Source organism: Anomalospiza imberbis, chromosome 10, assembly GCF_031753505.1.
Source record: "Anomalospiza imberbis isolate Cuckoo-Finch-1a 21T00152 chromosome 10, ASM3175350v1, whole genome shotgun sequence".
NCBI classification, from domain to species: Eukaryota; Metazoa; Chordata; class Aves; order Passeriformes; family Viduidae; genus Anomalospiza; species Anomalospiza imberbis.
In genome coordinates, this window is record NC_089690.1 from 1569138 (window position 1) to 1596727 (window position 27590).

General features: G+C 49.2%; 1 protein-coding gene and 1 long non-coding RNA gene across 3 annotated transcripts; one reads left to right on the forward strand and one right to left on the reverse strand.

The window, feature by feature from the left end:
• Nucleotides 1-2162: 2162 nt before the first annotated feature.
• LOC137479689 (ovocalyxin-32-like) lies at nt 2163-11354 on the reverse strand. Its single transcript, XM_068200165.1, has 6 exons — nt 11053-11354; nt 5887-5949; nt 4259-4433; nt 3501-3637; nt 2824-2886; nt 2163-2734 (listed from the first exon to the last, which is right to left on the reverse strand). The coding sequence occupies exons 1-6, from the start codon at nt 11290-11292 to the stop codon at nt 2576-2578; spliced, it is 837 nt and encodes a 278-aa protein (XP_068056266.1). The 5' UTR covers nt 11293-11354; the 3' UTR covers nt 2163-2575.
• Nucleotides 11355-13868: 2514 nt separating this feature from the next.
• On the forward strand, nt 13869-27337 carry LOC137479695 (uncharacterized). 2 transcript variants are annotated; one of them, XR_011002436.1, is made up of 4 exons: nt 13869-14311; nt 14873-19798; nt 20071-23217; nt 23254-27337. It is a non-coding gene; the product is annotated as an uncharacterized lncRNA (long non-coding RNA). The 2 variants fall into 2 exon arrangements; XR_011002437.1 differs by lacking the exon at nt 20071-23217 and having other exon boundaries at nt 13870-14311; nt 23464-27337.
• Nucleotides 27338-27590: the final 253 nt, after the last annotated feature.

Below are 27590 nucleotides of genomic sequence, written 5' to 3' on the forward strand. Positions count from 1 at the left end.
CTTGGTATAATAATTTTATTTGGAAATGTTAAACTGAGGTAAGAGCTGCTGGACAGGTACGGGGTGTGAGACATCACTTGGCACGTGGTGCTCCAGCTTCCCTCCAGGGAGCAGACAGGGTTTTCCCCTCCAAATCCTTTGGAAATGGCACAGGATCCTCCAGTCTCAAGCCACTGGGCAAAGCCATCAGTCAGTGCTTGTCACCAAATCCACTTCCACTGGCGCACAAGGATGGAGCCGAGTTGCCAAGGGTGTTGGGAGGAGCTGCCTCTTCCTAAAGCTGGGAACAAGATGGAATTACTGTGTGGCTTGGAGATGTGGATTTATTGGATTTGGGGTGTGGATTCTTGTATGGGCTTGGCTTTTGGCTCTTGGTTAGAAATCCAAACCAAAGATCCCTTTTCCCAGAATCTCACAATCCAGAGGCTGAGTTGCAGCTGATGTTCAGCTCAGGAATCACTTGACTTTGCTGACTCACAGGGGTTAGGTGAGAAGATATTCCCATAATTCTGTATTTGTAATTATTCCCAGAATGTCCACGTTGAGTTTTCTTTCCTCCTCCCTGCCCTACCCAGCTGAAAAGTGTTTTTGCAGATTCCAGTAAACAGGGGGTGAAGTTCCAGTTCAAACCCAGCGACATTCCTGGCACAGCACTGGGGTTGCTGCTTCCCAGACAGAAACAAGTGGAGCAGCCAGGCTGCTTCTCCTCTGGAAGGACTGGAAAATGATTTATGGAAACCTTGGAAAAGGATTTGCCAGGGCCTGGAGCTGCTGAGGGACCCCAGGCGAGATGTGGGGTGGCCGTGTGGTGCTGCCTCGGGTCAAATCCCTGACTCCTGCACATCCGTGGCTTTGTTTTTGGGAATGCTCAGCTGGAATTCATTCCCAGAAAAGCCCTGCAGGTTCTCAGACATTTGGAAGTTTTCTAGAACAAGCAAATGTAGCACTTTCCCCAAAATTTGGAGAGGTCTGATAAAAGCAGTGCGAACACAGGACCAGAAACAGGATGGGGTATGATTTTATTTGTGTTTCTGGGGTTTATATTTGTGTTTCTGAGGTTTATTTCTATTGATGTGATTTCTATTTCTGTTTATGGGGTTTGCATTATGTTTAGACCAGTTGTGATGTGAATTCCTGGCTGATGAGTTCTGCCAGATGTGCTGGTTCTCCACAAACCTAGGAGAGAAACAAACCCCAAGAATTTTGCTGTATGATTTGGGGTTTTAGGCTGAAACTTTGGTCTAAAAGTAGCTGGGGGAGGCTTTGCCTTAGAATTCCAACAGCTTTGTTACTTATCCAGAAGTTCCTAGGGAGTTCCTGAGCTGCTGTGAGTTTGTGAGCAGCCAGTTCCACCACCCTGGTGCTTGGGAAGTGCCTGATCCTCTATTCCAGCCCTGCAGAGCAGAGGCAAAAACTAAGGAGACAAAAGCAGAACCCCAAAGTGCCAAATCTATCCTATTTTCTTGGCTTAGTTGCAAAAAAATATCTGAATCACTGGCTTCTTTAAGGAATGTTGGAATTTTGCTGCCTGGTTTCACATTTCTGATGATGAGAAATGTTTTCTCCCAGCAGGAAAGAAAACACCAGGAGGGTGTGGAATGCTGCTTCCCTGAGTTTATTGGGTGCTGAGGGGAGAAGCTTCAGTCAGGAAATCAGACTTATTTGTGTAAAATGCTGGAATTTGGGAAGCTGACATCACCCAGCCTAAAAACATCCAGGGAAAGCTGTTGTGTGAAATCCTTGAATTGTTGTTCCCAATTACAGCTCAAGGATTGTGAAAACAACACCAAGTTAAACAGAACAGCTACCCCAGAGCCTCTGTTCCTCAGGAAATGAAGGATTCCATTTATCCTGCCACAAACCTGGCTGATGGGGAAAAAAGGTGACTTTCGGATAGTTTGGCACATTGCAGTGAGCAGAGGTGGGACAGTCATGGATCTGCTGGGAACCCAGCTGGAGAACTTGGTGGCACAGGACAAAAGCCATGACTTCGTGGTGGGACAGGACATGGCAGGAATGACACAGGAGCTGTTCCCAAACATGGGGATTCATCCACAAGGAGCATCCCTGGCTCTGCAGGTCTGGTTTGATTCGAGGTGACAGAAAAGGTGGAAATTTGGGCTCCAACAGCAGCAGAAAGAAAACCCAGCCTTGACCCTGAGTGATGACATTTGGTTTATTGGAGACGCGAGTTAAAAATCAGCATGATTCTAGCCCAAAACATGACAAAAAAACTAGCAGGCAAATCTCTCTTAGTGACAGATTAACAGTTTGTTCACGATTTTTATTCAAATATATTAATTTTGTTTACAAACTCTTGAGTAACAGTTAATTAGTGACATCAAATCAACTGCTGTATGTTCATCTGTGTATATATGGAGTAGCAGAGGGTTCAGGCAGAGCTGCAGAACTGGAATCTCGCAGTTGAAGAAGTGACAGGAATTGATTTTGGCACAGAACAATCAGTGAAACCACTCCCAATCACTGACTTGCATGGAAGGATGATCCCAGCTCCAGGTCTGTCAGCACAATGACTTGCTGACTGGATCCATATCCACAAAACTGAGGATTTCACTTAAAAACTGGCTCCCTTTCCAGCTGAAGGCCCAGCAGCTGAGCCAGACTCTGCCCCGGATCCCTCGTCTGCACCGTGGCCCTCGGAGGCACAGAAATGTTTCACTTTCAGAGGCTGCCCGGGGAGCCACGTCAGGCGCATGTGGCAGGAAATGATTTCCTGGAGAAGGGATTTAAACACAGACCTCATCATCCTGATGCAGCTCCTCTCCTGCTGGCAGCAGGGGTTGTTCACCTGCACTTCCTTACCTGGGTTGGGATTTCATGCAGTAGCACAGTGTAGTCAAACTCAATAAAATCATCTTTCCTGATCTGGGCAGGTGTAAAAAAGGGAAAGAATTATCAGGAACACAGGTTTATATTGTTTAAATGTCTGCTGTGATTTACTGGAGCTCAGGGAAGGAGGTGAGCAGGGCCCCTGCAGTGAGATGGGATTTGATTGTGGAAAGATGGATTTAGGAGCCCTTCCTGCATGGAATGTTTGAGGACACCAAGAGCTGTGTGGCTCGGCAGCCTGTCTGCACTGAGACCAGGTGCTAATTAATTGAATTTAACCCTCAGTTACATCTGAGTATTACATGAACCTCTCCTTCAGAAAGAGGCTGAACAGCTGAGGAGCCAAAGCTGGATGCTGCCCGTGGATCCCAGCTGGCTCAGGGCTCTGGAAGTGCTGCTGGATGTGCTGCAGGCCTTGGAGCTGCTGCCCAGCCCGGGGGCAGAGGCTGCTGGGCTCAGCTCTGGGGCTCAGGAACTGCAGCCCCTGCAGAAGCCACTCCTGCCCATCCAGCTCGGGACAGTTTCCCAGCAAAACCCGGACAAAGTGCTCGTGCAGAGGTGGAGCTGCTGGTGAGGAGCAGGCCCTGGGATCTGGGGAATCCCCCTGAGAGCAGAGCTCTGTGCTGCCCTGTCCCTCCTGCCCCACTCACCCACTGCCTCACGGACTTCACTTGGGCCAGGAAGTATCCCAAGGTCTCCGTGGACTTTTCCCACATGATGGAGCTGCTGCCAGCCACCGCCAGAGCCCACACTGGCTCCAGGGCAGGCTCAATGTTGCCATAGCTGTCTGCAAGGCAAGGAGGAAGAGAAAATAATATTAATTCTGGCTGGGCAGCAGAAGAATGATGAACCTCAGAGCAGTTTTGCCTGGCACACCATTCCTGCATGGGGCTCCTCCTCCTGATGTGTCACAGGGAGGGGAATGATGCTGCACCTGCAGTCCCAGGGGAGTAAAAGTGTGGCACAGCTGACACTGCCAAGAGAGGGATCCCCATGATGAGGTGAGAAACCCAAAAATCCACAATAATGGGAGTCCTTACCTAGCTGGGAGAAAAGATAGGATTTTTCCAGGATGGAAAAACTGTGTTGGTCATCCTCAGTGAATTTCCAACCACAGCTGGGGAGGTGTGTGGGTTTGGGCACTTGTTATTCCTGGAGGACAATCTGTATTTATTTGACTTAAAGGTGGCGTGGAGCTGCTTTTAAACCCAAACCACCCTCCCAGGATGGTGCTGAGTGCCAGTGGTAAATGCAGAGGGGTTCTGTTCTCCCAAAAATCCCTGGGGAGGTGGGAGTGCTCTGACAGCGGGATGGGCTCAGGGTGCTACTGTGTCTCCTTTTCAGATGCTTTGTCCCTCACGGCCTTTGAGATAAAGTGAAATACAGGTGAATATTTGGAGGAATATACCTGGAATGTTGTTTGCAGTTATTGGTTTGCTTTGGTGCCTGATCCTTTGGTAAAATCTGTTGTCCTCTTCCTGGATTTCCTTCTTGTCTTTGGTGTGGGAGCACTTGATGCTGACAACAGGACGAGACTTTTTCTTTGGATACAGCACTGTAGCCAGGCAGTTCCCAGCATCTTCCTGTCCAGGGAGAGTTTAAAACTGTTCTTTTTAATCAAGATTTTATTTACCAGCAACTCATTCTTTGTGTGAAGCTTTTCAGGGGTTAGGAAAGTGTCAAGAAGGATTTTATTTTTCTTTTTTCCAGGAAAGAGGTTAAAGCCACAAGGCTAAAGGGATTTAACAGAAGGTTTTAATTAATGCTTGCCCTGCTTTCAGGACATGACAGCGCTCTAAGTCATCTTGGAAATATGTTTGTGAGAGCTCAAGAAACAACATTAATTGATAACAGGGACTTTCATTGTGCCAGCCTTGAAACAAAAATAATCTAAGGCTTCACAGTAAGTTCTGAAAATCATTTGAATTCCACAAAGTGTGTGTGAAGGAAGAGGACAGTAAAATGCTGCTGACAGCTGGGGCAGAGTGAATGGAGGGGGTGGAATTGGAAAGAACATGGAGCTGTCAACTCCTGATTCCCATTCTGGGGTGTGGACAGCAGGAAAACAGGAACCTGAGAGGGGGAATGGGGACCTGACGGGGGGAACAGAGCCCACAGAGGGGGAATGGGGACCTGACGGGGGGAACAGAGCCCACAGAGGGGGAATGGGGACCTGACGGGGGGAACAGAGCCCAGAGGGGGAATGGGGACCTGACGGGGGGAATGGGGACCTGACGGGGGGAATGGGGACCTGACGGGGGGAATGGGGACCTGACGGGGGGAACAGAGCCCACAGAGGGGGAATGGGGACCTGACGGGGGGAACAGAGCCCACAGAGGGGGAATGGGGACCTGACGGGGGGAACAGAGCCCACAGAGGGGGAATGGGGACCTGACGGGGGGAACAGAGCCCACAGAGGGGGAATGGGGACCGGACAGGGGGAATGGGGACCGGACGGGGGGAACAGAGCCCACAGAGGGGGAATGGGGACCTGACGGGGGGAACAGAGCCCAGAGGGGGAATGGGGACCTGACGGGGGGAATGGGGACCTGACGGGGGGAACAGAGCCCACAGAGGGGGAATGGGGACCTGACGGGGGGAACAGAGCCCACAGAGGGGGAATGGGGACCGGACAGGGGGAATGGGGACCGGACAGGGGGAATGGGGACCGGACGGGGGGAACAGAGCCCACAGAGGGGGAATGGGGACCTGACGGGGGGAACAGAGCCCACAGAGGGGGAATGGGGACCGGACGGGGGCAACGGGGAGCAGAGAAGGGGAACAGGGCCCACACTGTCACACTGCCACCCAGGCTGGGCCACTGCACAGTTCCACTCAGGCCTCTGGTTGCCTCAATGAGTTGAGCAAGAATTCCCTTTGGGACTGAGGCCTGGTGAGCCTCAGAGCAAAGACAGGCAGGGAGGAGCAGAAAGGTCTTTCCATGGTGGCAGATCCATTTAGGACACAAATGTCCCTGTTTTGACCCTGCTGGAGTTGATTTAATGCCCCAGGTGAGGAGGAAGAGCAGGAACTCACCCCAGTCCTGTAGTCCTCAGTGCTGAACTGCAGGTAATACTTGTGGCCAGACTCTGGGATGTTCTGGAAGAGAGAAGATGGAGCCAGCAGTGGAATTAAAGCCTTATGTGCTGCAAGGAGCTCTGAGGAGGGAAGGTCCTTCTGAATTCCTGGTTTTGAGTGCAGCATCACTGATTTTTAGTCTTTCTTGGTGTGTAAATACAATTCTGGCTGTTTGCAGACCCAAAGCAAACCTTTGTGTATTATTTATCAAAGCAAACCTTTGTGTATTATTTGTCTAACCCCAAGCCTTCCTGTTCCCAGCATGCTTTTCCCAGGAATGTTTAATGGTACAAGGTGAGTGGCGTTTCATACCCACAGCAGATCCTCAGCCCAGCACCTGCCTGTGGCACCTACAGAGAGCTGGGAAATGTAGGTAAACAACTGCTTTAGTCACTCTATTTTTATAAAATCCCCTCCTGGAGTTTTAGGATGAGGCAAGTCCACTGTGGAGTCAAATCTCACCATGAAGGAGGTGCAGGAAACAGAGAGGATGAGCTCAGACTTTTTGATAATTTCTTTCTTCTCCGCATCCTCCTTCTCCCCTTCTGCCCTTTTTGTGTACTGCCTCAAACACTGTCCTCCAAGTGACCGTGGGACATGGGCAGAGTAGTGAAAGCCGGCTCTGAAATGCAGGATCACCAGAGGAGGAGCGAGTGCAATGAAATTAGGTTTAGAAGCGTCTCACCCTGTGCAATAACCACATTGAAGTCTAAGATTCTAACTTGTAAAGCCACCCAAGAGGTGTCATTGCTATGGTTTACAACACCCCTAATCTGACTAAATTTGGGGATTTTTACAGTGACCCAGGATTACTCCTGTCCTGCATCAGTCCCTTGTGGTGTTACATTTTAGTTAAATGGTATGCTCTGTTGCAGGAGACAGAAGCTGCAATAGTCAGCAGAACTTTTAAAAGAGCACGGAATTCTGTGTTTCTGGGGGTTTTGAAGCAGAGATTCCCTCCTGACTTGCAACAACTCCCCATAGTACTGCTAGTAGCTACTACTACCCTATTGCTGCTGCCTAGACAGCTTTCAAATGATGTTACACAGCTAAAACAAATATTTAGTGAACACCTGAGGCTTCCTGAGCTCACCGGGGAGAAGGGAGAAGCTCCATTTGGCGTGAAATTGTACGAAAAATCTTCGTAATCCCAAAGAAAAACTTGTATTCCCACTATTTTTCCCCACTCTCGTCCCAAAATGCTGTTACCCAATCCTAGAGTGTGGGCTGAGCAGAGCTCAGGGATGTCTGGCAACCCCCAGGGAAGCAGCCAAAGATAAAAGTGTCCAAAAAGAGAAGAAAACAAGTGAGTAATTCATTTTTCCACTCAATATCTGGGTCACGGGATTCTTTTACTTCTGGGCTCCAAATTACCACAACTTTCCTGACAGATTTTTAGTCCTGGGAAGGCCAAAACAGGAATTTCAGAGCAGCTTCACAGCAGGTCCCCAAGGAATCAGTTTCCAATCAGTATGCAATCAGTTTGCACTTCCCTCACTCCCCACAGGCACGGAAAGGGAGGATCCCTCTCTCCCCAGTCCTGAGGAGGTTCCCATCTCCCCCCCTCTGTTTTCCCACCAGGATTTCCCCCCTGGGATCAGTTTTTGTCTGGATCACTGAGCAGGGAGAAGCTGGGAAAAGGAGTCAGAGCTGCCCCTGCCCTGGATTCTGCCTTTCCCACCCAACGTGGTGCTCTGACTATTGGACATTAACAGAACATTTCTCGTTGATTTCTGATATCAGGGAGCAGAGCTGTGGTGTTGCTGTTGTGTCCAGGTGAGGCTGTGAAATGTCCACCTGGGTATTTGAAAATTGGATTTCCTAGACCAATTTAAGCAAATGTTGCACGAGGTCACCTGGCTTTTCCCTTTCCCCTTCACCTCCTTACTCCTAAATTAAGATTTCCAGGGCAGCTTGGGATGGGAAACTACTCCCAAGAGCTTCCCTTTCAATTCTGGGATCTTCAGCTGGCACAAACTAATGCTTCATTATCAAAAGTGTATTTTAAAGTGCAGGACAACAACTCCAGGAGCTGCTGTTTCCTAGAAGATCCTTGGTCAAGAGACAAGAAGGGGCAACAAAACCCATCTGCATCCAGCAGCAAGGTAGGGATTATTCCAGGTTTGGCATTTTGTTGCCAGGAAAGAAAGTCTCATTTTGCCTGAACTTGAAAGATCTTTCCCATCTAGGAGAGTTCCCAGTCCTGGTTCCAATTACCAGTTTCAACAGCTCATGGGCTAATAAAGTCAGTATTCAATTACAGTGCTCATTATTAAATTCCACTAAAAATTATCCTGGTTTGACGAGATCCAGCAATAGAGTAACCAATAGGAAATTAGCCCACTTTCAAAAATAATTAAAAACCGGACTAACCTAAAAAAATACCCAAATCCCAATATTTCTGCCTCTTGTCTTCACGCAATACAGCAAATTCCTTGCAGGAAATTCTTTTCATTTTTTTCCAGGGGAGGACAGGAAAGAAGGAAGTGCCCACTTCTAGTGCATTTCTCCTCTTGTTTTCACAGAGTGGGAAAAAAAAAAAAGAAAAAAAAAAGGAAATAAACTGAACTGCAGAGAGTGGTTCCAGGGAGCTCCTACAGCACCCAGCACTGAGGAAATAAGGAGCAATTTCACTTCTCTATAATGAACCAATTATTTTCCTTCCTGTATGAGGAGACAGGTGGCTGATAGAGGGTGGAAAAACCCCTTTCCCTCCCCACAAATATTCACTTATTCTTCAGCCAGGCACAGGTGTTTATTTATGGAAATATTTACATGTGGACATATGCGAAGTTACCAGGAGATCCAGAAGGAACGTGTGTACTTTTGGAGAGTATAAAATAACAGAGAATTCCTGTCATAGGTGTTTGTAGCAATTTCACAGGAAAGCTTCAGTATCCCAGGAGCACTTCCATGCACAGCACCCAATGATCTCTACAATACAAGGGCTGCATTAATTAATGCATCCTAGATCTTTCTAGTTGGTTTGGAATATCTTTTTTAAAAGGGGAGATTTAACACTACACCCTCTTTACTCAGTTTTAGGAGCTGCACAGGACAAGTGGTGGAAGATCTCCAGATCCTGGAAAGGATCCAGTGGAATCCAGTGCTGCCTTTGGCACCTCACACTGGGAACCCAGAACAAGCAGCCCTTGCTCTCAGGAGCTGCCCAGCACAATCCAGGATCCAGAATTTGTTCTGGGAACCCAGAACAAGCAGCCCTTGCTCTCAGGAGCTGCCCAGCACAGTCCAGGATCCAGAATTTGTTCTGAGAACCCAGAACAAGCAGCCTTTGCTCTCAGGAGCTGCCCAGCACAATCCAGGATCCAGAATTTGTTCTGAGAACCCAGAACAAGCAGCCCTTGCTCTCAGGAGCTGCCCTGCACAATCCAGGATCCAGAATTTGTTCTGGGAACCCAGAACAAGCAGCCCTTGCTCTCAGGAGCTGCCCAGCACAATCCAGGATCCAGAATTTGTTCTGGGAACCCAGAACAAGCAGCCTTTGCTCTCAGGAGCTGCCCAGCACAATCCAGGATCCAAAATTTGTTCTGGGAACCCAGAACAAGCAGCCCTTGCTCTCAGGAGCTGCCCAGCACAATCCAGGATCCAGAATTTGTTCTGAGAACCCAGAACAAGCAGCCCTTGCTCTCAGGAGCTGCCCAGCAGCAGGAGCACAGGGCTGGATTTAAATCCCATCCCTCGGCTCTCCAGGAAGGTGATGCATTCCTTCCAGGATCTACAGCCCAGGACAAACATTCCCCAGAAGTTTTTGCCTGATCCTGTACTTTCAGAAAGTGAATAAGCTGTAAAAAAACCCCAAACCTGGAGGAGGAGAAGGACTGTACCCCGAGCACCACCTCGAGCATCCCCAGCAAGCTCCCCATGACAGGAAGGCTCTGTCCCCGTATCTACTCCTCTCTGGGACTCCTGTCCCGTTCTGCCACCTCAATTCCATGTGATTTTTGGAAGATTAAGGTATATTTTCTGGTGGGAATCGCATCGCCTTTAGATGAAGCTCATGGTATGAGGGAGGGACTGCAGGACAGCAGCTCCTGAGGAGAGCCAGGGGTGGGACAGCGGTCCCTGAGGAAGGGGACAGGGGACAGCAGTCCCTGAGGAGACCTGGGGATCCCTGGGGAAGGGGAGAAGGGACAGCAGTCCCTGAGGAGACCTGGGGGTCCCTGGGGAAGGGGAGAAGGGACAGCAGTCCCTGAGGAGACCTGGGGATCCCTGGGGAAGGGGAGAAGGGACAGCAGTCCCTGAGGAGACCCGGCTGTCCCTGGGGAAGGGGACAGGGGACAGCGATCCCTGAGGAGACCTGGGGGTCCCTGGGGAAGGGGAGAAGGAACAGCAGTCCCTGAGGAGACCTGGGGGTCCCTGGGGAAGAGGAGAAGGGACAGCGATCCCTGAGGAGACCTGGGGGTCCCTGAGGAAGAGGAGAAGGGACAGCGATCCCTGAGGAGACCCGGCTGTCCCTGAGGAAGGGGAGAAGGAACAGCGATCCCTGAGGAGACCTGGGGGTCCCTGAGGAAGGGGAGAAGGAACAGCGATCCCTGAGGAGACCCGGCTGTCCCTGAGGAAGGAACAGATGGACAGCAGTCCCTAAGGAGAGCCAGCTGTCCCTGAGGAAGAGGAGAAGGGACAGCGATCCCTGAGGAGACCTGGGGGTCCCTGAGGAAGAGGAGAAGGGACAGCGATACCTGAGGAGACCTGGGGATCCCTGGGGAAGGGGAGAAGGGACAGCGATCCCTGAGGAGACCTGGGGGTCCCTGGGGAAGAGGAGAAGGGACAGCGATCCCTGAGGAGACCTGGGGGTCCCTGGGGAAGGGGAGAAGGGACAGCGATCCCTGCGGGGACCCGGCTGTCCCTGAGGAAGGAACAGATGGACAGCAGTCCCTAAGGAGAGCCAGCTGTCCCTGAGGAAGGGGAGATGGAACGGCGGTCCCTGAGGAGACCCGGGTGTTCCCGAGGATGAGGCAGCGGCTCTTGCGGGACGCGGGAAGGTGCCCGGTGCCCTGCGTGGGAACGCGCTCCGCTCAGTTACATCTAACAATGCCAATGTAATGACTTCTCTTAATTACACTTTCCCAGCGCCCCTTTACACCCCGCCGGCTCCCCGCTTACCTTCAGCGTAGCCTTGCGGACCTGCCCGAGCGCCCTGAGCCCGCCGAGGGATCCCGCCTGGAAGTTGCGGTACTGCAGGGCCACCCGCGCCGCCGCCGCGGCCGAGCGGCTGCCGGGCTCCAGCACGGCGAGGCTGCCCCGGGGAAGGACGAGCACGAGGAGCAGCAGCAGGGCGGGCGGTGAGGCGCGGAGCCCCGGCAGGGCGCGGAGCCCCGGCATGGCGCGGGCAGCGGCGGGCATTGGGGCGGGCGCGGCCCCGCTCCCGTACAAATAGCGGGGCCCGGCCCGCTGCTCCCGCCCACCCTCCGCCCGCTGCCAGCGCCCGCCGGAGGGCCCGGCCCGGCGGCGACTCCCCTTCCCTCAGCCCTCCCGCCCCAGAGCCCCCGCGGGCTGAGGGGAACTGGGGGCTCAGGGGAGCCAGGACGTTATGGGGACCCGGAGGGTTGAAGATGCCGGGGGGGCTTGAGAGGGACCGGGGTATTGAGGGGAGCCAGGGGGGTTTGAGACTGCTGAGGGGAGCCAGAGAATTTGAGGGGGTCGGAGGTTTCCAAAGGGAGCCCGGAGGATTTGAGGGGGTCGGAGGCTTCTGAGGGGAGCCAGAGAATTTGAGGGGGTCGGAGGTTTCCAAAGGGAGCCCGGAGGATTTGAGGGGGTCGGAGGCTTCTGAGGGGAACCAGAGAATTTGAGGGGGTCGGAGGCTTCTGAGGGGAGCCAGGGGAATTTGAGGGGGTCGGAGGCTTCTGAGGGGAGCCAGGGGAATTCGAGGGGGTCGGAGGTTTCCAAAGGGAGCCCGGAGGATTCGAGGGGGTCGGAGGCTTCCGAGGGGAGCCAGGGGAATTTGAGGGGGTTGGAGGTTTCCAAAGGGAGCCCGGAGGATTTGAGGGGGTCGGAGGCTTCTGAGGGGAGCCAGAGAATTTGAGGGGGTCGGAGGCTTCTGAGGGGAGCCAGGGGAATTTGAGGGGGTCGGAGGTTTCCAAAGGGAGCCCGGAGGATCTGAGGGGGTCGGGGGCTTCCGAGGGGGGCGTGGGGAATTTGAGGGGTGTCAGGTACTGAGGGCAGCCTGGGGGACTTGATGGGGACGTGGGGTTCTCAGAGGAACCAGGAGAATGTGAGGGGCACTGAGGACTTGGAGGGCAGCCGGGGGACTTCAGAGGGACCAGGGGTTTTAAGGGGAGCCACAGGAGCTTGAGGGGGAGCAGGGGTTCTGGGGGGGGGTCAGAGGGATTTGAGGGGTCCTAAGGGAAGCCAGGGGGGATCAGGGGATCCTAGAGGAGATGAGGGGGCTGGGAGCCAGGGGGTCTTGAAAGATGCTGGAACTTGAGCAGGACCGGGGGTTCTGAGGGGAGCCAGGGACACGGAGGGTCACAGGATTTGTCTGAAGGGAGCTTGCAGCTCGAGCCAGATGTGCAGTCCTGACACAGATCCGAGCACACACAGGTAATGGTTGGAAAAACACAGTTAGCTCCTTCTCAGCGTTACCACAACTCAACACCTCCCAGAAGTCCAGAGCCTCGCTCAGACCATGGCACGCTTTGCCTGGGACACAGCAGAAATATTCCAAGTATAATGCACAAGAAGCATTCATCTCTGGGATAAATCTCACTTAGCGAAGCTTTTGGAACCAGTATAGTCATGTCTTGGTAACGTGAAGAAAATCAACAGAGAAAGCAGCCAGATTCCCTTAAACTTATGTTTGGGATACAAGTGGGCTTGTTGCCTTGCTCCTCCTGGAAGCATCTCCTTTGGAGAGACTGAATGTGGTAAAATGTAAAAGGCTCAGCACTTCCTGTGTTGAAAAAGCTGATTTTTAATGACCTGCTCGATTACCATCCCAGCAGACAGGGGTTTGTATGTGCAGCTGGGAATCTATTTTTGTGCTCTGCATGAGTATCGAGGCAGGTTTCTGGGCTGGGACCTCAGAGAAGTAAATCAAAACTAAATCAAAACTCTGGTTAAGGACTCAAACTGTCTCCTGTGGAGCTTTAAGTCTCTTTTTATTACTGGAATGCTTTTTCAAAGAACTGGAAATTTAGTATTTCTGAGGCTTTCCTAAGTGAAGGAAAGAATTATTACAGTAAAGGTATAATATTACATTTTTTATTAGAGTTTTTTATATCACCCAGCTAATTTTCCTGAATTTGTTGATTATGATTTGCCTTCCTGAAATAGATTCTGTAATTAACAGCTTGTATCTTTTCATGCCAGGCTGGAGGGGGCTTGGAGCAACCTGGACTAGTGGAAGCTGTCCCTGCCTGGTGCCAAGGCTAGCTGGAGGGTGATTTTTTCTTCATTTTTCCAATATTTTTCTGGAAGAAACCAACATCTTCTCGTTCTCCTCGCTGTGGTGGCAGCGCAGATGTCCCTGTTAGACTGAAATCCACAGGCTGGTTGCCCTCGGCTGGCACAGGGAGGGGTCGGGCAGTGCCAGCTGTGTCCTGTCCTTCCTGCCCTTCCTGCAGCTCCCTGGGTGTGGGACGAGCGCCGAGGATCCCGTGGGAGCGCAGGAAGCGCCGCTCCACGGAAAGGCGAGCAGGGACGGCCGGTGAGGAGCCTCTGGTGCAGGATGTCGGGGAGGGTGGGGCGGGAGCGGCTTCTCCTGCTCACGAGTTAAACCCACCCAGCGCAGGGGTTTCACACTCACAGCTTCGGTGCCTGCGATTGTGGGGTAAAAAGAGGTGAAAGCGTCTAAATGCGGCTTTGTCACAAAAAGCCTGCCAGGCTCGGAGCCGAGCCCTGGGACGCTGCCCCCATCCCTGACTTTGGATGCACTTCCTCTCCTGCTGTCCCAGTGACAGGGCAGTTTCCTTCCTCCCGAGGGCAACCCGGAGGCTGTGAGTAACCGAGTCAGTGTGACAAGGGCTCTGAACGCCTGTGACAAAGCAGGGATAATCCCAGGGCAGTTTCCTACGCTGCTGCAGAGATCATGCTGCCGCAATCTGCCGTTGATCTGAATTTACTAAACAGTTTGACTTGGGAAAAACAGAAGTTCAGATGCTGACCAGGTCCAGGTCAAGGCTGGGGCGTGTTTGTAAATGTGTACATTTACAAATGTGTAAATGTCCTTCCACAACATTTAGGAAATGTATTTATTTCAAGCTCTGAGGGTTTTGGACCCTTAAAAGCTGGAAGTGCATCCTCCAAGAGCCAAGGTTGCTTCAGGCTCTTTGGTGAGGGTGAAAGAAGCTCTGCAGCGTGTCAGAGCTGAACCAAAGGAGCTGAGGTGAATTACCTGACCTGGGGGGATGCATCCACTGCTGGAGTGAGTCCCGAGGATGATCAGAGGGATGGAGCAGCTCTGCTGGGAGGAAAGGCTGGAGAATTGGGATTGCTCAGCCTGGAGAAGCTTTGGGGTGATTTCACTGTGGCCTCATCTGAAGGGGCTACAAGAAGGATGGAGAGGGACTATTTCCAAGGGATGGAGGGACAGGACACAGGGGATGGCTCCCACTGCCAGAGGGCAGGGATGGATGGGACATTGGGAATTGGGAATTGTTCCTTGGGAGGGTGGGCTGCTCCTGGATCCCTGGCAGAGCCCAAGGCCAGGCTGGACAGGGCTTGGAGCAGCCTGGGACAGTGGGAGGTGTCCCTGCCATGGCAGGGGTGGCGCTGGAGGGGCTTTAAGGTCCTTTCCAACCCAAACCACTCCATAATCCCATCATTCTGTATATTCTGGCTAACTGGAATGTGGTGTAGGGAGGTTCTGTCCTTTACAGTATTTTTCCCTCTCATCCCACATCATTTGCTGCAGCAAAGAGGACGGAGCTGGTGCCGGTTCCATCTCACAGAGCTCTCTCCCTGTCCCCTTCTCTGTCCCCTGTAGGAACCAGGACATTCTGCGAAGCTCCCGCGGTGGTTTGCATCACACTTCTGTCACAGCTGACTTGGACCCTTTGGAACTGGAAATGAGGCTTGGTTCAGGCAGTGGCTCTAAAAGGCATTCTGAGGTTTGCATTTTCCTTTTGCAGACATCAAGTGCTTGTTTGGAGGCCAATTATTCCTAATTAGTTTCATATTTGGAGGCGATTTCTATATCCCCTGTACACACCAGACCTCACTGGCTCACAATCATTACCAGCTGACTGTAATTTAATACAGTGAATTTGGACAAAATTCACTTTATTGGGTTGTGCAACTTTTCCAGTTTTAACTTCACCATCTTGTTGTAGTTATGAACAAGTTCTGTTACTTGATTTTAACTGATCTGGGATTTATTCTCAATAATTAATCCCAATAATTTATTTTTAATTACTCTCCAAATATTTTGCTGGATTAATCAAGAATTGATCACCTTTTAATGCATTGCTGGGCTGACCTTACCTATAGGAATAAAATATGCGAATGGATTTAGTGAGGAAAATTTATATTGTTTTATTCCAGAAAAAATTGGGTTTGAAGGCTTCTGATTATTTTTAAATCACGGATAGGATTTTTTTTTAAAGAAATATTTGTATTTTGTGTCAGCAGCCGTTCTGTCACTCCAGGCCCTTGCAAATTGTCTTTTTCCATCTTTCTTGTAGCTCCTTTCAGGTACTGAAAGGCCATAATTAGGTCACTCCAGCACTTGACTTTTAAGGGACAATATTTAAATCATCCAGGAAGGTCTGGTAACGCCTTCTAGCCAAAACCAAGCTCGTTGATGCTGTTTGCATTATCTTGTGTATTTTTATGCTGGGTTTAAAATGTGTGCCGAGGTCCTGTACAATTGAAATGGCACCAGGAAGTTTCTGGGCTCCCTTAGCTGCTGTTCCCACTTCTCCAGTGAATTGTCCATCAGCACTTCTGCTGCTGTTGCTTGGAGGCTCCTCCAGCCTGAAGGTCGATGCTGTAGAGTCACCTTTAATGCCCCATTTCATTCAGTTTGGTGTTTTTACTGTATCAAACCAATACTTCTGCAGTGATAGACATTCTCATGCAGAAAAAACCCCTTGTGACCCCCACGAAAGAGAGAAGCACAGAAACTCCCAAGCATGTCAGCATTTACAGGATCCTCTTTTATTGCACTTCCCCAAATGTTGATCTGTAAGGAAATTGGAATAAATCTGCCGTGACCTTATCCCAGGAAAGTGAGAGGACATGGATTATAAACAGAGAGTCAGTCACTGCCGATGATCGCTGTGATCCTGACGTTGGAGAGAGACACAGAACATTTGACAATCCTCTTTGGGATAATTTCCTTTGAATTCTGGAGCTGCTGTGGAACAGAGAAAGCTTTCCAGACAAACAAATCCCTTCCATGCCCAGTGAGATCCCATCACCCAGAGCCAGGAATAAACACGGGCAGTAAATAATCCCTGTTTAATAACCTGAAATCACCGTGTTGCCTCGTGAAACTGTAACAAAAGCATGTGGGATCATGCTCAGGCCTGTTTAAAAACAAACAGTAATTAAAGCAGCCCTTTGGAGCTGAGCTGCTGAGGGGAATATTTGCTTTTCGGAGTGCTGGACGGCTGTCACAGGGGAGCTCAGCTGGGATGTTTGGTTGTTGGACAGCTCTTGCAGCAGTTCTGCCTCTCCAGAGATGTTTGGGCAGATTTCTAAAAGATGGGAATCTGAAATGAAGCCTCTACAGCACACTGTTCAGATGGAATTCCTGGCAGATGATGGATGTGGAGGCACAACCCCTCACCCCACAAAACTTTAATTTGTTTGAGGCTAACATTTATTTACCTGATAGCAATAGAAATCCCCTTGTAATGCTGACTTTTTGACACTGATTCTGTAAAGATTCAGTCCCTGTGAAACGAGGGCTGCAACAGCACAATAACTTGGGAGGTGTTTGGTTGCACAATGTTTGGAGAAGGCATTAAATATTTGCACAACAAGGGGGTGATGCCTGAGGGATGTTTGATATAAGGTGAGGACAGCAGAGGGATTCTCACCAAAATTCCTCAGCATAGTCTCAGCAGCCACCCCCCTCTGCAAGGTGACAGTGGCCCCTCAGAGAGGAAGGAATGAATCTTCCATGTCCTGCTCACTGGATCCCCTCTCTGTCTCCTCTCTGTGCCCTTTTCCAGGAGCTGGGGATGCTGAGCTCTGAGGTTCCTTTCATCAAAACCCAAAAGGGGCAGAAGCCCCTGTGGGGACAGCCCTGCACCCTCACTGCTCTGGGCACGCCTCAAAGGGGATCCCGACATTATTTATTTCATAGTTGTTAACATCTCTTAGACAAAATAAAACACAAAAATACTCCTCCTTGAGACCTTCCTTGAGTAGCTGGGGATGTTATTTACAGTGGAAAACAGGTAGAATTTATTGTCAATTCTGTTCTAAGAAGAATTTGTGTTGCAGGGAGATTAATTAACTTAAATGCAGCATTTTATCTTCGCCTATGAATTTTGTACTTAGGTTTTTTTAAAGGTTTGCTCAAAGTTAAATACTTATAGCCTGTATTTATGTCAGTAGATACATAAATTACTCATGGAATTACTCATTGAACTTCATGATGTTGGAGATATTTTCCAGCCTTAATGATTGTGGAATTCTGTTACCCAATTTTCAGCTCACCTATAAAATGTGTGATGATAATTCACAGGTTTTTAATTTTACTCTTCTGCAGGACTTCCGGTAACCAAGTGACTGAAGCAGATTGAGCACCCTGACAGCAAGAAAGGTGGGTTATTCTTCTGGAACCCCTACAATATCAAAGAACAAATCAAAATCCACATTGTGATTTGCTTGTATTGCAAAGTTCATATTTGGCTATTGTAGGCACCACTCCTGGGACTTAACAATGAACTAGGATTACGTTTTAGTCTGAGTATTAAATGGACATGGAATTAAAACATCAGAGCAGCTATGTCCAGTTCTTTAAGTAATTAATGTATATAAAATCTCATTTCCATACATGAATGGTTTGGTTTCTCTCATCTCTCGTTGGTCAGTGAATTATCTCACAATAATCTCGTTTTCTTGGTTGTGATTAGCAATAACTCCTCCTTTGTTCTTTTCTGCATCACTGTGTTCCCAGAACTTCTGAGAAAATGATCTTTTTCCCCTGGATTAGTCACGGTGTTTGGACAAACATGGCCTTGTTTCCTCATGAAATGTATCAGCACCACTGTGTTTATTTCTCCACAGCCTTAACCAGCAGGAGGATGGGGGAGTCCAACTGAACATTTGGATGAAAAATCTGGTGAAATAGCAGCTTTTACAAAGTTCAGTGTGGGCAGTGTGGTGCTTTTCATGAGTGTTGGAGTGCCTGACCAGTGTTTATCCTGCACAAACTCCAAGGGACAGGCGAGACCTGTGAGCTCAGCGTGGCTTTGATCCAGTCAGCAACTGCCCAAAGCACTTCCAAACATGTCAGGCTCAAGGAACAGCTTGTGGAGAGCAGGAGAGGGGCACAGTCATTCCCAGCAGCTTTCATTCCCCTTGCAGGCACTACAAGGAGAAAGCTCCTCCACTTTCATCCCTGGGAAAAGGGAGGGAGTCAGTGTGATCTGGCAGAGCTCCCCCACCACATCAACAGCCCCGTCCCAGAGAGGCAGTGACCAGGGCTGTGCTCACCATTCCCTGTGCTCCCCTGGAGGAATGGACCACAAAAGCTGCAATGGGCACTAATGTTTAGTGGCTTTCCTATAGAGTGAGAGTTTTTAGGAGAGACAGCAAATGAAAATGGGAAGAGTTTCATGTCTAAATGTTTATTTCTTGTTTCTGGCTTGGAAAATGGGCCTTTGGTACCTTCAAATGTTCACAGAATCATGGAATTCCACACTGGATGGGTTGGAAGGGACCTTAAATCTCTCATTCCCAGCCCCTGCCATGGGCAGGGACAACTTCCACTGTCCCAGGCTGCTCCAGCCTGGCCTGGGCCACTTCCAGAGATCTGGGGGCAGCCACAGCTGCTCTGGGAATTCCATCCCATACCCTCCCCACCCTCCCAGGGAGGGATTTGGGTTATAATATTTGGGTTTGGCTTAGAATATAAAGCCAAGTCCAGGATGGGTTTGTTAATTTTTTTTTCCAAAGAAAAAAATGCCTTCAGAGTTGTGGAATTTTATTCTTTCAGGTATTGGTGTTACAGAATGTGCTGAAGTATTTGTATAAATGAAATGAATTAAATTATCCCAGACTAAATAATTTGCTGCCAGTTAAGAGCCTGGTGCTATCATTTTTAGATTGGTGATGTGTTCACAAACAACACAGTGCCACATCTATATAAATTATAAATAAATATATATATGTATTTAGTGAGAGAGGTGTAACCCATGATTGAAGTGGTATTGTGGTTGAATCCCTGATATCACCCACCTTTCCCTCTGAAAGGATTTTTAATTGAGTATTTAATTGTCCAAACAAATAGAGAAAGTTTAAGGGAAATTCTTACATAAAGGAAAAAGGGAGAACTTTCCCTTTTTTCTGTGTAAGTTATTGCAGAGCTTCCCTGCAGAAAGCTCCAACCTGTACTGACATTTTGGTTCCCTTTTTTCCCTCATGCTGGCTGCCCTTGATTCCAGAGGAGAACAATGGGAGGGGAGTGAGTGCTGAGGGTATTTAAAGCACAATCATGGGAAATGCTCCCATCACCACAGAGCCCTTTTCCTTCCCCTGGCGAATCCTCTGGCTGTGCTGCAGCCTCTGGCTCCAGAGCCTCTTCCCCAGGGGAATTGTTCACATGGAAAACTCCTTCATGGCAGGGACACCTGGAAGGGCACAAGGACACCTCATCCAAGGCCCTGGATCCACTTTCCTGCTGCATTCAGAAGGTGCTGCTGGGGGAATTTCACTGATTCTAACAGCTCCAAAGGTCAGAGATTTATTTTTAATCAATTGTTTTTCCCAGACTTCTTAAATCTACTGATCAGCTTTCCATATTTGTAGTGATGGCGGGGTTTGAGAGGCAGCAGATACCTAATTCATACCTAAATTTGATTTAGGCTTGATTTTCCATTTCATAGCAAGACTCTTAAAAGGGAGGGGAGTGATATTAATGTTTCACATGGTTGGGAGAGGAAATGCCTGGCAGTCCCAGGGGAAGAGTCACAGCACCTGTGCTGAACCCACCCAGATTTTTGGCAGGAATGATCTAATTGCTCATTGTGAGTGGAACAGAAAGCAATTCTGACACAAAGCAAGAGAAGCCTGGCTCAGGAGATGCCATCACTGCAATCAGAGAAGGTTTCAATGAGCTGGAGAAAGTAACAGAAATAGGTTGTGTGTTAAAAGACATGTCAGGGGGTAGAAGATCAATACCAAAAATCAAACCATATCAATTCTTCCTTTCTTTTTGCTGTGTTTCCATCTTTCCATTTGCTGTGTTTCCTTTCCAAAGCAAGGAAGGGGCAGGAGTTTAGGAGAGTCTGGTTCAGGTGAGTCTTGCTGATAAAGCAACTTGGGGTTCCGTCATCAATCTGCTTAATTAACTAAAAATGCAGAATTGAAGAAGCTGTTGGATGTTTTTGCATTTTTCTGCAGTTGGCTGCAGGAGACTTTTCTCAGACTATTGGCTGAAGGGCGGGGTGTTCAGCCTGGAGAAGAGAAAGATCTGGGGAGATTTAACTGGGGTCTTCCAAGACCTAAAGGGAGCCTGAAAGAGCTGGAGAGGGACCTTGGACAAGGAGCTGGAGTGCCAGGACCAGGGGGAATGGCTTTAAACTAAAGGAGGAGAGATTTAGATGGGATCCTGGGAAGGAATTCCTCCCTCTGAGGGTGGGGAGTGGCTGGGATGGAATTCCCAGAGCAGCTGTGGCTGCCCCAGGATCCCTGGCAGTGCCCAAGGCCAGGCTGGAGCAGCCTGGGACAGAGGAAGGTCCCTGCCCGTGGCAGGGGTGGGGCTGGGTGAGCTTTAACGTCTTTCCATCCCAAACCATTCCATGACTCCAACCCAAAGAGAACCTGGTTATGGAGCCAGCAGTGTCTGGGGGCTAAAGCACCTTCCCAGCTGTTGACCAGAGCAGGAATTTCAGACATTTTATCCCTGGTTTTTCTTGCTTATCCCTTAGCTGAGAGGTGATGGCAACAACCAGCAGGAGCATCCCCAAGCCCTGGGAGGGGGACGCTTTGGGAGGGGGACACTTTTATAACCATTATTGGCTTTGAGGCTTATCCTGAGCCAACAGAACCAAGAGTAAGTTGTCACTTCAGGGCCAGCATTTAGTGCCAGCTCAGAGAAATGCAGGATGGCTGTGGCAGGTATTAAATACCCTGAATAAACCCTGGAGGAGGATCCCAGGGTAACAATGCCTGCTTGCCAAATCTGTTTGCAGAGTGCACAGAGCAATGAGGAAAACATTGCAACAGCACAAAGGTTTTCTTACAGATCCACCTCAGGCTGCTGCTACAGCAGAGCTGCTTGCTGGTGCTTTTCTTCCAGCCCCAAAGTGGGATTGAGCCAGGCACTGCATCCATGGGGATTGGGATGCTGTGGCTGTAGGATAAACCCCCAGCCAAGGCCCCTAGGGAGCCAATTATGCTGCTTGGAACCCATTTATTTTTCCTCATTCCCTTGAAGATGTGTGTGGGAAGCAGTGATTCATCCAGGCCCTCTCCCCAGTGCTGTGGGATGTGTGTTTGTTTCCCATTTCCTGGAAGCACTCGGTGTTTGGGGAAGGTTGCTGGGCCACGAGGAGCTGCTGGACACCATCCACAGCCACTATCAGGTATTTTCTGCTGGGTGGAACTCCCTGAGAATCCCAGCCCTTCATCTTTGCAGGGAAATCACTCTTCCTTTGGGGCACACAGGGTGTGAGGCTGGCTCTGGGAAATATTCCCAGGGAAGAAAGGCTGGGAATGTGCTGACAGCAGCACTGCTCCTTCAGGTGTCAGTGTAAGAAGCTTATAAAAAGCTCCAGTTTTGCTTGGTGAGCAGAAAGTGCAGGAAAATGGGCTGGGAATGTGTGGAGTAGAAGCTGAAATGACGTTGGGACAGCTCGGGCAGGAGGCAGGAATGCTCAGCAGGGAAGGAACAGGCAGCCTTAAAAGGAAGAGAAAACTTGAACATGTGAATTCTAGACAAAAAAAATTATACAAAGCTGATGAATTGTGGCTAACTTGCAGCGTGACTTTGGAAAAGAAGGGTTTGGGCTCGTGAGGATGCTGATCTGGAACCCCTGACTGTCAGAGCTGTGATCTGAATTTTGGTGGTGGTGCCATCCCTCCTCCCCAGCAGCACCAGAGCAGGGCTCAGATGTGCTTGCCCCACCCCTTACCTCCAGTGCATCTGCTGGCTCTAATTCCCTGCAATAATCAGATTTTAAGGAGTTCTAAAAGCCCTCATCAGTTGTTTCTCCTCTTTTGGTGGGGATGTAAACTCAGAGGAGCCAAGCAAAACACGGCAGTGGTTCCCAGGCTTGGGCAGAGCCCCAGGGGTGCAATCCCAAAGGAATGGGGGCTCCTTTCCCAGCAGGCTCGATGTCAGCTGGGTCCAGGGAATTCAGCTGGGGGTGCTGGAGCCAAGGCCTGCCCCAAAGCTCTTATTGTTGGAGTGGAACATAAGAAGTGTGAGTTCCTGGTTTGCCAGCAAACTCAGACAAGGAAGCAAACACTCCAGCTGCAGGATGGGATGTTCCTACTTGGCATGGCTCTCTAAAGCAGGATTTTTATCTGTTCCCTTTCCTGAGTTCAGTTTTCCCTCCCCATTTTCCATTCCCTATCGCTTTCCTCAGCCATGCCCTTGGCACTTGTCAGATGTCAGATATTTGAACTTGGAGTTGTATTTTCTATGAATGCTTTGTGGTTGTGGATCTCAAATTTCCAGGGAAAAAAAAAAAAAAAAACTGTATTTACCTTCCAGATAAGAGAAAAAAAGAAAACTTCATTCATTTTCTCTCCAATTTCTTCTAATCTGGCTTAATCTACTGGTTACCATTTCCACCAGGGAGTGGTGGAGTCCCCATCCCTGGAAGTGTTTAAAAATCCTGAGGATGTGGTTTAGTGCTGGGTTAACAGCTGGACTGGTGGTCCTGGAGGTCTTTTCCAACTTTAGGGATTCTGGGATGATTCTAAAAGGAAAAAAGAATTTGTGGTTCAAAAGGGTTTCAGCTCCTCTGAGTGTAACCAAAGCAGATTCCACAGATGCTGGCCACGGCCAGGTCAGCGTGGTGGGATCTCCTTCCCATCCAAGGAGAATCTGGCTTATATGTGCAATTCAGTCATTTAAATATTAATGTCATTGGGAATGTTGTTCCCACTGGAAGCAGGGAGAGGTAAAATCCCATGTGGCCTCCTGTGTCTCTGGGAGACACAGGAGTCTCCCAGAAGGAGTCTTCCTTGTGCTGGTGGTAAGGGGTGGATGGAATTCAGGATTTGCCTAAATGGAAGAGGTAAATATAGAAATAAACCAAGTTGTGAGGGAAAGGTTCTCCAAGCACAGCACAATTTCCACTAAAACCATCTGAGAACTTGCTGTGCTCGTCTCCTGCTGCTCAAACCAGGTTATTTTAAAAGGGTTCTGCTCTTTCCCCCCTTTTCAAGGACCATGTGGAGCCCAGGACCAGCTCGGACTCAGGTGGTGAAAGCACAGCACCGTTTTCCTGCCTTGAGGGAAGAAGGTGAGTCCTGGAGGTCCCCTAAGAAATGACAAAATTTCCAAGCCAGGGAAGCTGGAATGACCTTTCCTTGAAACTCTGGGCTAGGAATAATTCCCTTCACATGTCCTGAGTGGGGATGAGCTGGCTGTGGTGCCAGGAAAGGTGAGGGGAATATTTCAGTTACTCACCTGGAGCACTTGTATTTATTCACTTGTCATTTATGGGGAACAACGTGAACCCTCTCGTTTCCTTCTCCCAGGCCATGAATAACACTGAGGAAATTGTTTGCACTTGGAAACCACAAGGTGGGGAGGTCAGGGATATGAAATTGCAAAGAAGGCAATCGGTGAATGAAACTGTGAAATCAAGTGTTGAGCAAGATGCTTCTAAAGGAAACAATATATTTTCAGAATTAGATCACAAGTGATTTTTTTTTGCTGTACAGAATAATTTCTCATTCACTCTTTGAAGGAAATGAAAAAGAAAATTGCATTTCATTTCTCTCTCCAGCCCCTTGCTTTAACAAATACTTAGGCAGAATTTCTTGTCCTCTAATTTGTATTATCAGTTTGTGAAATGTTTTTTTCTTCCCCTCTCTAGCTTGTTTCCAATTCTTTGCCTGTAAGAAAATGATTATGCTCCCCCTTTCCCACCCTTTATCTCTTTTCTTCAAAATTAGAGCTTTCTGTAATTTTTTCCCCCATGGTATCACTTTCTTGGGTTATGAAGCAAAGCCTCATACTCAGAGATAAAGCTGGATACATGGAGATGACTCAGGATTATTGGAATAATTGTGATTTTTCATTTTTTTGTTTTATTTTAAACAATCTCAACCCAATAAGAATATTTAACATAACTGTGTCAACTACAGGGAAAGAATTTACTTGAATTTCCTCAGATCCAAGGCCTGGGAGAGCTGGTGAGAAGGAATTCCACTGAGGAGAGGAATGAATTAGAAATTGAGGGATCAGGTGTATCAGCAAAGGAATTAAAGCTCAGGGAACAACAGGACCACTGAATCAAGTTGTTTGCTTGGAACATGCAGCAGAGAGAAGGAAAGAAATCCTCCCCACCTCAGCCAGGTCTTGGAAAGTCTCCAGCAGAGTTCAGCCTCTCGAGGCAGAGGAAATGCCTGAGGAGGAGCTGCTGGATGTGCAGAAAATGCTCAGCCTTGGGCAGGAAAAAAGCAGGAGCTGGCAGGAGATCTGCTTTGGAATGAAGGAACTGAGGGGGAGAGCAGAGCTGAGAGGGGACTGCAGGAGCCTGGAGAGAGGAGGTGCTGCTGGATCCTTGGGCTGTCCCACAGCTGGGTGGTGGGCACAGCCCTGATTTGGGAACAGGATGGTTTCTGTGATTACAGGGATGCCAGGGGGGCACTGCAGCCCTGCCACGGAGCCAGTGGGAGCAGTTCCCTCTGCCATCCATTTCCAGCTCTCCCTTCTCCAGAGGATGAGGAGCCCTGGTGACAATGAGCTCTCCTTGGCCCTCAGGCAGGGGAGGGGAGCAGAGCCCTTGTCCAGGGTGGGAACTTCCTTCATTCCCAGGGCACTGAGGCTGGGTGGCACCACCCTCCAGCATTTGATTCAGGATCAGAGCTGCCTCCTGAAATTCCAGGGCTGAGCTATGAAATCCTTCATGTCCATCCTGCTGGAAGAAACAGGAGAGTTTTAAGAAGTGTTTTGAGAAGGCATCTTTTCAAAGATGAACTACCCAGGAAATGCTCGGTGGCTCTCGGGCAGCTGTTGTTGGTCAGTATTTCCACCAAATAACCTGGGGATTTTTGAACTTAGCACTGTTAAGGTCCACCAGGAATTTGTGTATCCTGAGGAAAACAGGCACAAAGGGAAAGCTGTGCGTGGAGCCAAGTTCAGGTGTTTCCCAGAAATTCAGTTATAGTCCCCACAGCCCAAAGCTCTGAATTCCCAGAATCCCAGACTGGTTTGGGTGGGAAGACACCTTCAAATCATCTCATCCCACACCTTCCAGTGGACCAGGCTGCTCTGGTCCCTGTCCAGCCTGGTCTGGAACATCAGAAAATCCTCCTGGCAGTCCTGCCTTGGCTGAGAAGCTGCACATCATTAATGGTGCTCCTGCGCTCTCCAGGGGGTGTTTTCACCCCAGTACCTGACTGGCTGTTGGAGAAGGAGCCTGGCAGCAGCTGTCCTCGGGAAGAGCTGTGAATTTCAGCAAGGATCAGAACAGTACTGAACAATCTTTGGCACAAGGAGCCATGAACCCACCCGGCTCAGTGCTCGTGGGACTCAGCACAGGCAGGAGCTGTTTGCTGTGGCACAGGATCCCTCCCAACCACAGGAGCTTCCTCAGGCCGGGATCTTTGCTCTCAGAGAGACTTATGGGGCAGAAAAGCTCCCTCAGCCTCTTCCCAGCACTCAGAAGGAATCAGACTTGTCTTGGGATGGTGCATAAATGCCCAAAAATGTTTGAGTGAGACAGAGGGGTTTGTAATAACCCATTCCTCAGCACATGGAGGGGTTAAAAACTGTTTGCATGCCTGTGTGTGACAGATCCTTCATCCTTTGGTGGGGGAAAGCCTGAGATTTTTCCTTCAGGAAATGGATAATGGGGTAATGATGGTGGAGTCAATTTAACCATGTGAAACAGCTCCCCAGAGGCAGCAATAACTCTGAGCAGCTGCACCCTGAAACTCCTCCTTGTTTCCTGGGAGTGTTCACTGTCCTGAGTGCTCCCTGCACCTGACTGATCTGTGCAAGGAGGGGAGGCCACAGGCACAAGGGTTTTATGGCCCCCATAAAGTCCTGTGCACAGCATTTCCTGCATTTGCTGCTGTTACCCACAGCATTTGGGATCATATGGCACTTTAAGTGCTCTGATTTTTGGGGAGGCAGCAACTGCATCTGTAATAAACATTCTAAAGCCGGAGTTTAAGAGCAATCCACTGTATTTATTTGGGACATAAACACTCACTGCAGTGCATGTGGGAATCAGGGCTGAGCTCACGGGAGCATCACAGCCACGAGCCTCAGGCACAGCAGGGTCACGGCCAAGGTGAAGGTGGAGGTGACTGGGAGAAAGGCAAATGTTGGGAATTAGCAAATGAAACGTGTCTTTTCCTCCAGTTAAATATTCTGGATGCGTGGCTGTAATTTCCTACTGTCTGATAAAGAGCCTGATGTTACACAGAACAAGATAAACACAACCCCGGGCTTGAATTAGCTTTGCTTCCCAAAGTTACCCGTTTGATCTGTGCATAGAAATTGTCTCCCTGGAATTAGGAAACTCCAGGTGGCTCTGCAAGGACAATTATCTTTGAGCTCCCTCAAGTGGCAATGAAATCCTCGAGTTTGTCACAGATATCCTCGAGTTTGTCGCAGAAATCCTCGAGTCTGTCACAGAAATCCTCGAGTTTGTCACAGATATCCTCGAGTTTGTCGCAGAAATCCTCGAGTCTGTCACAGAAATCCTCGAGTTTGTCGCAGAAATCCTTGAATTTTTTACAAAAACCCTCGAGTTTTTTACAAAAACCCTTGAGTTTGTCACTGAAACTCTTGAATTTTTTACAGAAACCCTTGGGTTTTTCACTGAAATCCCCGAGCTATTTTACAAAAACCCTTGAGCTTGTCACTGAAACGCTCGAATTTTTTACAAAATCACTGGAGTTTGTCACTGAAATCCTCAAGTTTGTCACTGAGACTCTCCAATTTGTTGCACAACTGCTTTTCCAACAAAGCCTTGTAATCTAAGGCCCTGTTTTTCACAGCCACTGTTGTAAACTGAGATGCTCGGATTTCAAGGAATCTAAGCCAGTTTGGAGCAGATGATTCATTTAATAACACATTTCTCTTTTGGCAGGTCTCTGAACAGACGTGCATCAAGTGAAATGAAGTGATTCATGTCCAGGAGGAGTCTGCAGCTGATTCACAACATGACACCTGCATGTTTTGAGAGGTTGTTTTGACTTTCCTCCACGGCTCCTTATCAAATTCACGACACAGTGGCTGGAAAGTGAATGTGCTGTTCAGCATCTCAGGTAAAACTCAGCCCTTCGCTTTCTACGCCTTGAAAAGGTAAATAAATCCTTTGGCCTAAATC

Bases quoted from the DNA above. Each gene is read 5' to 3' on its own strand.
- LOC137479689 (XM_068200165.1), bottom strand. From the start codon at position 11,292: ATGCCCGCCGCTGCCCGCGCCATGCCGGGGCTCCGCGCCCTGCCGGGG. The intron at 5,950-11,052 runs GTAAGCGGGGAG...TCTCTCTTCCAG, and splicing joins TCCGCAAGGCTACGCTGAAG to AACATCCCAGAGTCTGGCCA. The intron at 2,735-2,823 runs GTAAGGAAGTGC...TCCCTTCTCCAG, and splicing joins TGCATGAAATCCCAACCCAG to GAAATCATTTCCTGCCACAT.